The sequence below is a fragment of the Pteropus medius genome, unplaced genomic scaffold (assembly GCF_902729225.1).
Source record: "Pteropus medius unplaced genomic scaffold, Ma_sr-lr_union100, whole genome shotgun sequence".
Classification (NCBI taxonomy): domain Eukaryota; kingdom Metazoa; phylum Chordata; class Mammalia; order Chiroptera; family Pteropodidae; genus Pteropus; species Pteropus medius.
Window position 1 is genome coordinate 10,411,914 of NW_024351543.1, and position 12,121 is coordinate 10,424,034.

Sequence of the window (12,121 nt, forward strand, 5' to 3'; positions counted from 1 at the left end):
GATAGAAAATAAATTACCATTCACAATGGCAACCAGAAATGTAATGTAGCCAGGAAATACCTTAGCAAAGAATTCAAAGGTCTCCATGAAGAAAAAATTCAAACTGTTATTAAAGTACAAAAAAGAATATCTAAATAAATTTAAAAATTAAATATCCCAGGCTCTTAGATGGGTTTGAATTAACATTATAAAAGTATCAATCTTTTTCAAATTAATTCACAAATACAATGCAATCTAAAGAAAAATTCAAACTGGGTTATTTTTAAAGGATATGAACCAAATATATTACAAAATATTTATGAAAAAATAAAGACCCATAAATAGCCAAGACAATATCTAATATTGCTATATTAGATATTAAGACATTGTTATAACTGGATCATGTGCCCCTAGAATTCATATGTTGAAGTCCTAACTTGTGGTGCCTGAGAATGAGACTGTATTTGGAGATAGAGACAGACCTCTTTGAACAGGTAATTAACTTGAAATGAGGTCACTAGGGTGGGATCTAATCCAATATAGTTGGTGTTCCTGTAAGAAGAATAAATTAGGACACACAGAGGGAAGATGGTGAGTAAACAGAGATAATTTCTGTTGTTTAATCCACTCACTCTGTGGTACTTTGTTATGCAGCCCAGCTACCAAAACAGACTACACTACAAAGCTGTAATTATACAGTTTGCTCCAAGAACAGAACAATAAACCAATGGAATGGAAAAGGTGTATAGAGAGAGACCCGGGTATATACAGGAACCTGATAAATAATAAACAGGGGAAATAGAGCTGGATAATCATGTGGAAAAAATTAAACTGGATCCCAGTTTACACCATTCACAAAGGTGGATTCCAGATGGATCAAAGTCCTAAATGAAGAAGTTACACTAAGAATAGAAAATGCAGAAATATTCCTGTGACGCTGGAACAGGGGACAACCTCTTAAACAAGATCTCAAAAGCATAAAAGTTAAGATGAAAAAATTAGTGGATTTAATCGAAAAAAAATTTTGTTCACTTGTTTATACTATAAGTAAGGACAAAAGAGGATGCTTGTCATACAGAAAACTGACAAGGATCTAATATTTGAAGTATAAATAAACTCTTGAAAATCAATAAGAAAAAGAGAGGAAATCCAATATGAGGAAATGGGAAAGGATATAAATAGCTAATTCACAGGGGGAAAAAAACAAAGCTACAAAGAGCTATTCAAACTCATTATTAATGAAAGAAACACAAATTAAACCAACATTGAGAGACCCCCCAGTTTAAACCCATCAAACTAGCAAAAGACTCCAAGGTGCTTAATGATGAGTGCTGGTGAAGATGTAGGCACCCTCATGCATTGCTGCTGAGAGGAAATCAGTGACTCTGAACTGCAAGACTCTCAGCCTCTTCTGTCCACCCTCTAACGTTGAGCAGCAGCAGCACTTGACCTCAAGCTAAAGAACTGTCCTCCAGCAAAAGCAAGTTTCTACCAGGGGAAGATGCCTGGAGGGACTGGGAGAGAAGAGGAACTTGAAGTAATACTGAAATAATTGCCATGGCAGACATGGAAAGAGATAGACACGGAGGGCAGTCCCACCCATCAGAGAAATAAGCTGGATTCATCTTCCAACCAGGATAAAACTCTGCCAGTTCTGGCATTTGGAGAGACTTTATAGGGAGAACTGCAGCTTAAAAGCTTATACAGTGCTCACAGGCCTCAAGTTAAATCTCCTGCTGTCACCCCATCTATGTCATCTCTCCAGGCAGCCCCCTGATGGGGCAGATGCAGGGAGGGTCATAGGGAGAAGGGACCTTGCACCTGAAAAGGAAACATAGGTTTGCTGTCTACACTAAAAGGCCCAGTTATTCATTCAGTACTATGAACCAACAGTCAATGTAGTTGAGAAAAACCAACAGCATGAAAAAGAAGGATCAATGAGAACTAACAGAATAGCTGAGAAGAAAAAGAATTCAGGGCAAATTTGAAAACAAAAGAGCAAATTTGAAAAATTCTAATATTTATCCTCACATGTACTAAAGGGTAAATAATCCATAAAACAACAATTATGAAAAAGAATGAACCAGGACACATAAAAAAAAGAGCTCTAGACATTAAAATATAATGTATGATTATATTTAAAAAAAAAAAACTAAACAGAAAGGCTAAATAGTAGAATAAACATGGCAAAATCTGATTTAATAACCTGAAAGATACAATTCTCTACAGGAAATTCTCTACAACTTAAAGTGACAAACAAAGAGACAGAATACATTTAGAAGACATAGAAATCATTCTCTATCTATTTATTCATTCTACAAAGCTCTAAGGAGCGCCCAACTAATCCTGGATGTAGTTTAAGCACTGATAATAGGTGGTTTACCAAGAGGGATGAGATTCCCGCTCTCAGACAAGTTCTAGTTCGGGAGTGACAGACAGTAAACAAATAGATAAATTAACAAAATAGATGGTGATAATGACAAGTTCTGTGATGAAATAAAGCAAAGAGAAATCAGGAGGACAGGGCCAACATTTGGTTCAACACAGTTCCTCCACCTCGGTACCACTGACATTTCAGGCTGGGTAATTCTTTGTTGTAAAGGGTGGCCCTGTACATTGTAGGATGTTTTAACAGCAACCCTGGCCTCTACCCATGAGATGCCAGTAGCACTCCCCACTTAAGACAACCAAAACTGTCTCCAGATATCATCAAGCATCCTCTTGGGGGCAAAACTGACCCTATTGAAAACCACTGATCTAATATGAATTCTAGTAAAAAGAACAGAGAAAGTGGAGAAGAAATAATCAAAGAAATAATTTAATAAATAATATAATATTATATTTATTTATAAATAAAAATATTTATTATTTATAATAAGTAAATAATAAAAGAATACAATAAAAGAAAGTCAGGTATATTCAGATGAACGAGGCCAATGAGTGTTCAGCACAATGAATGAATAAGGCCTATATCTAGACATTGAGAAATTTCAGAAGTCTAAGGAGAAAGAGCAGATTCCAGAAGATTCTTTAGAGAAAAAAATATCATCCAGACAGGCATCAAGCTTCTCACGTGGCAACACTAAAAGTCAGAAAACAATGTATAACATCATTTTCAAAGTTCTGAAATAATATGATGTTTGAACTCAGAAGTCGACATATTGTAAAAGTAGCATTTAAGGGCGAAGGCAAAATAAAAATACTTTCATATGGGTGGTACCACACAAAGAGTGAACCTTAATGTAAACTATGGACTTCAGTTAATAATAATGTATCAATTTTGATTTTTTAATTGTAACAAATGTACCATACTAAAAAGAAGATATATATAATAGGGGAAAAACTGTAGGAGTAATATAAAGTTATACGAGTGAGTTATATATGGGGTGGTAATATGAGAACGCTATACTATCTGTTTGATTTTTTTTTATAAATCTAAAACTGTTCTTAAAAAGTCTACTGATTAAAAGAAATGTTAAAAGTTAAAAAAAAAAATTACTTTCATACAATCTGAGACCATTCCCGCACATGACAGAATTAGTCAAGGATGCCCTGAAACAAAGATAACAGGCAGATCCAAAAAATAGTAAGATGTGTGACATAATAAATAGTAGTGATCGAGTAAATCAGTCAAATGTATAATTTACGTAACTATTGATGTATAATGCACACAAATCAGTAACATTGTGAAGAAAGGAGAGACAAGAGGGAACGAGATATCTTTTTACCATAGGGAATATAATTACTGAATTGAATATAAATTCTAAACATTGATCAAATACTATACATTTTAGTATCTATGTTAAAATTTCAAAGGGTAATTACCAGAAAGAGAAGAGAGCCTTTCGGCTCAGATGTCAACAATAGGAATGCCTGCAGAGGCCAGGAGGATGCCGTACTGATGTGGCCCCCGAGTGAGCAGACCCTACCTAAAGGTCTTTGTTTTAAAAAAGCAAACACAGTGCTAGCCAAACATGACAAGTTCTGGAAACAGAATCTGTACTCAGGTTGTCAGTTTATTACCCATACCTGATGAAATAAAGAAAAATCAGCCAAAAACATTTACAAGATTGTTCACAGCAGCACTGTTTAGAATACTGAACTAACTGGAAAGACCAAATGTGTATCACAGAAGAATGGATAAATAAATCATGGTATAAATCCTGTGATGGGATACTATACTGCAGTGAGAGTTAACTAATAGCTACACTAGTTCATGTGGATGAATTCATAAACATAACAGTGACAGAATCAAGTCACATAAGAACGTATACAGTAAAGTCCATATATCACGAAGTTCAGCCACAGGCAAACAAAATAATGTAATTTTACATAGCTAGCAAAATCATAAAGAACCTCAGGGAATGATAATACCAAAATCAGGACAGAAATTACTTTGGGGGTTGAGGGATGCAACTAAAGAGGACACACAGGACAGTTCTAAGGTTCTGGCAATGTTCTAGTTCTTAACCACGGTGCTCAATAAATAGGTATTTGATTTATTAGATTTTTACAATTAGGTTTTACGATTAGCTGTATGATTTGCATACTCTACTGCATACATGATAATTTTCACAACAAAAAGTAATAAACATCAGTCTAACAAAGGACATATAGTTCCATTTCTGGTCAAAAAGGAGATGATTAAGAAAAAACATCACTTGTGCTTTTACAATGAGAGAACATTGACTATGCAAACAAACACATTTTTATCTAACACTATCTAAAAGTTGTCAGTGCAAAGAAGTCTCAATACATTTACTTCCAGGATGAGATGACCCCTTAAGTGCTGGCTCATCCCAGTACTATAAAGACAAGTGAACTAGTAAGTCTCCAGAGGCAGATAAACTCGGTCAGGATAGAGAGAAACCTGTCCAACATTTAGCAACTGTGTTTGGGCAGGTGTGGCAAAGTGGAATCTGGAAGTGCCCCAAAGGCAGACCTAGTCCTCCCCACACAATAAATTTCCCCCGTAGACTGTTACTGTGTAAGGGTGACGTGGGGCAGGTGGGAAAGCAGAGAGATCTCCGTAATCTCACAGAGATTAGACCTGTGCATTTCTGCATTGCTCAACTCTTTTCCAATGAGAAGGCATTCGTTTATGACGTGATTATTTAAATAAATATTTTAAGCCCCCGATGTCACCTCTCGGCCTGCCCCATCTTCATCCTCAGCCATTAAGAACACATTTGTTGATAGTGGTGATGGTTGAACAGCTCTGTAAGTATACTAAAAGCCACTGAATTGTACGCTTTAAGTAAATGAGTTGCATGGTAATGTAGATTGTATCTCAATAAAGTTGTTATTATTATTATTTTTTTTTAAAAGAAAGCTTCTGGACTGGGAAAAGGGAAGGAACGTCAGCTCCCTAAGGCAACAATCTAGGGTGTGGGAAGATGTTCTAGAATGAGTCCATGTTGGAAAATAAAAAACAGCCTCTATGTCTGATTACAGAGAAAGACAACTGGGCGTGAGGGCGAGCACCATGAAGATGGTTTTTGATGAACTTTACGGTTTGTATGTACAAAGGAAATAGGACTATATGGCTATATAAAAACAAGCTCATAAAGGAAAAACTCCAGATGGTACAATGGTTGGATAATGCGATGGGATTATAAGTAGTTTTCTTTATTTTTCGAAATTTGCTATGAGGTTATATTGCTTTTATAAATCAACCTAAAAAAAGAAAAAAGAAAGAAAGAAATACATAGACATGTAAGCTAAAAAGAGACCATGGCTTTAACCCAACCCAGCTGATGTTGGTGGTATCTCAACATCAAGAGGGCAATTGTTCCTTACTTAAATAAAGCAGATGTAGGCCAGGGGTTAAGAACCCAGCATCTGGAGCCATATTGGCTTGGTTCAGAAGCTCTGCCAGTCTCGAGCAAGTGACTAAACATCCAGTTTCCTACTTTGTGAAACAGAAGTAATACTAGCACCTACCTCAGAGGCACTGTTATTAATAAGAAATAAATGCTTAGAACCAGGCCAGGCACACAGTAGGTGCTTAGTAAATGCTGGCAGCCATTATTATGATCATCGGTCTTACTTATTCTCCTTAGACGCTATTAAAAAGGTTATAGCTGATCAAGAACGAAACCTGAGCAGGTCAACCCACACAGCAGAGGGGAGAATGATGCCTCTTGTCTGCATGGCCCTTTGTGGTTCCAAGCACATTCATTTACAAGGTCCTGTTTGAGAGGAACCCAGCAGAGCTGGCAAGACGGGTTTGATTCTGCTTTGAAGCTTGCTAAGAGGATAAGTAATTTTATGCTGTTTTGCACAGGAAACACTTTAGAAGCTGGGAATAATGACATGATCATATTACCTCTCCTGAGCAGAACAATCTCTCTGCCCTCGGCACCCCTCCCACCACACTGGACTGTCGGGGCCCCCTACTGACAGCCAGAGGACGCTTCATGCCAGGCACTTGGCGCCAGCCTCAGCACCATCCCTGTCCTGCTCGCCTGATCTCATTTCTCAGGGAACTTCTGAAGTCTTCAAGACCTCTGGAGAATTTCTCAGTGTGCATGGTAGGATGGAGAGGAATAAGAATGTTTACAATGCTCATTTATTTACAATCATGCACAGCTGAACAAGGGGATGCCTTCTGAGAAATGCGTTGTTAGGTGAACATCACACAGTGCACTCACACACAAACCTGGATGGTCTTGCGTGCGACACACCCAGGATACATGGTGTAGCCTACGGCTCCGAGGCTACAAACTCGTACAGCATGCTACTGCACTAAACACTGTAGGCAACTGTCATACAATGGTAAGTATTTGTGTATCTAAACATATCTAAACAGAAAAGACAGAGTGCTTTTATATGACTGGCAGCATAGTAAGTCTGTTTATACCAGCAACACCACAAACATTGGAGGAATGCGTTGTGCTACAATGTTAAGACAGCTATGTTATCACTAGTCGATAGGAATTTTTCAGCTCCATTATAATCTTATGGGACCACTGTCCTACATGTGGTCCGTCACTGACCCAAACGTCGTTATGTGGCACATGACTGCATTTAAAAGTTTTTACTGAACACACATTCTGAAAAATGTACATACACATCATAAGCTGACAGCTTGATAAATTTTCACAAACGAAACACACCAGTGTAACCTAGAACATCACCAGCACCCCAGAGGCCCTCTCATGCCCCCACTCCTGACGGGGAACTGCTAACTATTCTGGCTTCCAACAACAGTGAACAGTTTCCTCTGTTTTTCAATTTGATGCATGTGGAATCCTATCATAGGTGTTTTGCTTCTTTTGCTCGGCTCCATTTGTGAAATGCATCGATTTTATTGTGTGTGGTTGAGGCGGGCTTGTTTTTGTTTCTTTGCGGAATCACACTGCACGAAGATCCACAATGCATTTCTTCCATCTACTATCAAGGGGCACTGGGTTGTTTCCCGCATGGGGCTATCAAGCACAGAGCCACGACAAATGGTCTCCTGTCCATCTCTGGAGCATACATGCACACGGTTCCCCTGTGCATTCACAGAGACGTGTGCATGCAGCTTCAGTAGGTGCTGCCTCACAGGTTTTCAGGTTTCCCCAATGCTCATTTTTAAAGCATCCTTTTACTCGGTTGGTCCAAAGACCAAACACATGTACTACATAGAACTTAGATTGCCCATGGGGAGTACTCCCATGGAGGCCACCAAGCAAAGAGGCTTCACGCATTTTCTACCTTCTCCAGTGACAACAGTAGCTGCCCAGAGGGATAAATAAATCTTAGAAACCTGGACTCCTCGCAGAACTGCCAGACCATTCCAATATCATCAGTAAGGAAAAGTCACTCGCCTCCCAAAGAAGCCCATTCCACAGCTTGAGTTCCTAGAAATCCCTTTCTCCCCCTGTGTGCCTCCTTCAGCCTGGTTCTGGCACTCCATTCCAGACCTCATTTTTGACAGCAGCTCTAAATCCCCGCTCTTTCCCGTCCCAGATAAAATGCCCAGGACTGTGCCCCCCAGGCAGATGGGGCCTGGCCAGGCTAGAAGTCTAGGTCCAGTCAGGGGCCCCAGCCCAGACCTTTCCCACCTGTGTTGCCCATACTCTTTGTGCCCACAGCGTGGGACATTCAGTCTGCAGGATGGAGCTTAGGGTTACAGAACAATCTCCAAGTCCTACAGGTTCTGGCCAGGAGATCAGGCTACTGGGGTTGGGGCAGAGAAGCAGGAACAATCTGCCTCCTAGTGTATGGCCACCCACAAGCGCCAGTTCACTCCTTCTCACCCCACTACCCGGAGCCAGGCTCCACCTCCCTCCTGCATGAGGCTCCTACAATGGAGCCTTAAAAGACAATGCCCTGCCAGGCCATGCCTGAAGGCCAAGAAGGGTCTCAAGAACCTCAAGGTGTAAGCGGGACCCTGAGCCCCCACCCTAGAACACAGCTCCCTAGAAGCTCACTTACTGACTCGATAGCCCAGGCCCTCGGCATGAATCCTCTTGGCCATGAACTGTCCTTCGATCAGTGCTCGGATCTCCACATTCCTGGGGAAAGCCGAGACCTGTCTCCAGGAAAAAGTAGGCACAGAGTGAAGAACTCGCATCGTCCACTCTGTGTGTGTTATCTTTTTAAACAATAGCCCGTATTTGAACTCATGACTCAGACCTCCAATGGAGCTCATGCATAACTGGGCTCCTGAACCACTAACTGCCTGTCACACGCACCCACACAAAGACACAACTCACACACATGTGCTCATAGCCTCACGAAGTATCGCTTCGGGGAATCAGAGCACCAGCGAGTTCGGGTAACCGAGGATTCAAGTTCTGCCTCTGCCATTCAGCTCTGTGACCTTGAATAAGTTGCATAAATCTTGCTGACCTTCATTTTCTTTCTTAACAAAACTGAGGTAACAGTGGTACCTGTGTTTTAGGGCTGGGCTACATAGCTAATACTAAGTGAGAGTCAGGAGCTTATGCTGGGAACCCCCAACTGTGGGCATCCTTCAGGCTAAAGCTGACAGGTGTCGACTCTAGCCTGGTCAGTTTTTCTACTGAGTGATGGATGCTCTCACTCTCCCCTTCATGCACTTTGCCAACCTGACTCACCTGCTTTCAGTTCCTCAAACTGCTCCCTCTGCCTGGATGTCTGCCCACTCATCCTTCAAGTTTCCATCTTGAGTCCACCTCTTCTGAGAGGCTGTCACCCCATCTAGGACAACTCCCCTAGCTCACCCTTGCTTTCTCATGTGGCACTTTGTTCTTCCCCTTCCTAGTCATGTCATACACCGTTATCCTATATGTGTGTGTTCACCTGTTCACTGCCCATCCCTCTCCTCGACGATGGACTCCCTGGACCGTGGGTATTTTATTCTCCTTTGTGACCCCAATGCCTGGCACCAGTTGTACTTATCTGTTAATCAAACCAATGAAGTAAACTACCTTCTCCTTGACATATCTAGATATATATACGCAAAAGAGAACGGGCATATCTTCTCTCCATGAACGATGGAAACCAAACCGATCTTCCATCAGAAAAGATCGAGATGAACCCCCTACACTTCTTATGACACTGTCCATTTACAATCTAATATGTAACACCTCCATTGGCCATACAATTCAACGCCAACTCTGTTACAGTTACTGGCAAAGTGACTGAAGCCCCAAAACATGAGGATCAGAAATATCTCACATCCAACCCAAGATGTGGTGATGACTCTGGTGACCATCTTACAGAAAAGTCAGTTCAAAGCAGCAAGCAATGACTGAATCACTCCTGGAAAAGGCCACAAACTGTGTGGGGCGGGAATAAAACAGTGGCTTCAGGGCCAGAGAAGACCAGATTTGAGCCCCGCCCCCCACCATCTATGCCCTCGTGACTTGGGTTATTTAATCTCTCTGGAGCCCCATTTCTCCATCTGTTGATATTACCTACCTCACAGAGCTGCTATGAGAGGTAAACGAGGAAAGATAAAGAAAACCACCAGCAGGTGCTTAGAACTAAAGAGCGACCAATGAATGCTGACAAATGCGAGTCCCGCCCATCTCAGAGTCTTTCAATGAAGGGGAAATTCACGATCTTGACATCTGTGAGTACTTGGTAGGTGTGGGATAAAGTTCACCAAGGAAATAGGCTTTATGATGCTTAGTGATCATCAGTACGAGCACATTAGCTCAGAGGAGACCCCTTAGTTGTTTTCCAGTCCTCTCTGAGAGGAAGGATGGCATCTTGTCTTAGATCCTGCTGACTCCCTAGTATCAGGCATGTTCCTGGGCACATCAAAACTGTTTGTTAATAGAAGCGTGAATGAATGAAGTCCCAAAAAGTAGCATAATTTGATAGCTGACTGTCAAATTTAATACTCAGAAATGGAGCCAATGTAGCTCAAATACCAGTAACACACATACCTCACAGTTTTCTGCACTAAACCTGTAACGCCCAGTAATTTCAGGGGTGATCTCCATTACGTCAAAATAAAAACCTGAAACAGACCAGGAAGAGATTAAGCTTTCAGCAGTCAAAAAAAAAAAAAGGTGAGTTTCTCAACAGACTGAGGAAAGAGCAGGGTGAAATGACTCCACAGCCCTGTCCCTGAGGCCCCGTACCCCCAGATGACACCTGTGAATGTTCTCAGTTCCTTCTCTCTGGCAGGACATAGGGCAACTGGAAAGGCCGAGGCTAGCTTTTCTCAGCGCTCCCTACTCCCACCTGGCAGGCCAGGCCACGGGGCAGTGCCCCACTGACCCTAGAATATCAGCACAGGTTTGATCAAGGAAGACACATTCCCTCGCTGCTAAGAGGCCTGCTCCAGATGTTGGGCACTTTTCCTAAAAGGACCCTATGTCTGGGGCAGAAAGCTGTGTATGGAGATGCATCAGGGTAGAGAAGGTACCGTGGCTACCACCTCTGATGCTATCACCAGGGGCTTCGAAAGCGACAGAAGATGCAGCATAGACTGATCCTGCATGCTAGGCACAGAGTGGCAGCCAGGAGCAGCCTCATGGACCACCTCACTCAGAACACGAGTCTCACACCAGCTTGTACGGCCCATGGAGCAGAAGTACAGACAGAGAAGGCCCCTTTTGGTTTCCCCCAGGCCGTGCCCCCCTCCACCCAGGCAGCTGCGGCCCCTTCACGAGTCTGGGCATCACCAAACAGCCTACCCAGGTTTCCGCCATTCCCCATCTCTGTAGACTGCAGCGCTTCAGAGAACTTGCTCCAGGAACAGGAAGCAGCCTCATCCCGGATCTTCTCTCTCATGAGGGAGCCATTTTTAAAGCTGCAAAAGTATACACAACCTTGAGGGAGGAATCCAGCGCTTGTTGACTAGACCCATGTGTTTCCATGAAGAGTAGAGGGGCTGCAGGTCAGGCTGGACCACAACCCCCAGCCAGTGCATGGCAGGGATCTGAGGCTCTCCCTTGGTATCAAGCCCAGCTCACACCCCTGGAAGTCACTGGGAAATACACTTGTCTTGGGCTCTGTTTACAGAGGAGGCTGCCACAAAAGAGCCCAGAGAGAGAGACAGGGAGCTGGGGTTTCTGCACACTGTACCACCTGGAAAATGGGGAAGGGCTGGCTAAATTTACTAGACCTACGTATTATCCAGTGGTTCCTGAGGTTTAGAAGCTCAGGGTGCACAGTACACCCTGTCCATGAGAACTGTCGGGAAGCGGGACGTCCTCACTGCCGTTTGCTGAAGGGCCAGACGTGTTGTAACACTATGGATGCACACTCTCATCCTCCCTCTGTTAAGAGCAAAGTGTGGCTCAGATATGCTATGGCACCTAACCCAGGCCACGCAAGATGTGGTGGTAGGGTTGGGATTTGACGCTGGGTCTGGGGGACTCCAGGTCCTGGGTTCTCCCCCACCCACCTCTGCTATCAGCAAGACCCAATGAGTCCATGTGTTCTCAGCTGCCCACAAGTGGAATGACTGCTTAGTAGAATGACATGGGGTGCTCCAGGGGGTGCCAGACCTGCCGAACCTCCTTCCTCCCCACCCAACCTACCACAGCAGTGCCATGTACTGCTGGGGGTCCACCGGGTTGCAGAAGATGTGGCCCTCCAGGGCGGGTGTGGGCTCCTTGAGCCAGAGAAATAGGGTGTCGCTGGTACCCAGGCTGACCTGGGGAGAGACGGGCAAGATAGGCGCCTCAGTCCGAGCCTGGCTCCACCTGCC

The 12,121-nt window shown here is 42.9% G+C and overlaps 1 protein-coding gene across 4 annotated transcripts in view; it reads right to left on the reverse strand.

The window, feature by feature from the left end:
- XYLB (xylulokinase) overlaps positions 1-12,121 on the reverse strand; it is a 42,011-nt gene that overhangs the window by 9,909 nt on the left and 19,981 nt on the right. For all 4 annotated transcript variants that reach the window (XM_039843289.1, XM_039843290.1, XM_039843287.1 and 1 more), the window contains 4 exons: positions 11,952-12,067; positions 11,103-11,218; positions 10,347-10,420; positions 8,404-8,500 (listed from right to left, as the gene is read on the reverse strand). In XM_039843289.1, coding sequence (XP_039699223.1) covers positions 8,404-8,500; positions 10,347-10,420; positions 11,103-11,218; positions 11,952-12,067 — 403 coding nt within the window. The remainder of the gene's footprint in view (positions 1-8,403; positions 8,501-10,346; positions 10,421-11,102; positions 11,219-11,951; positions 12,068-12,121) is intronic.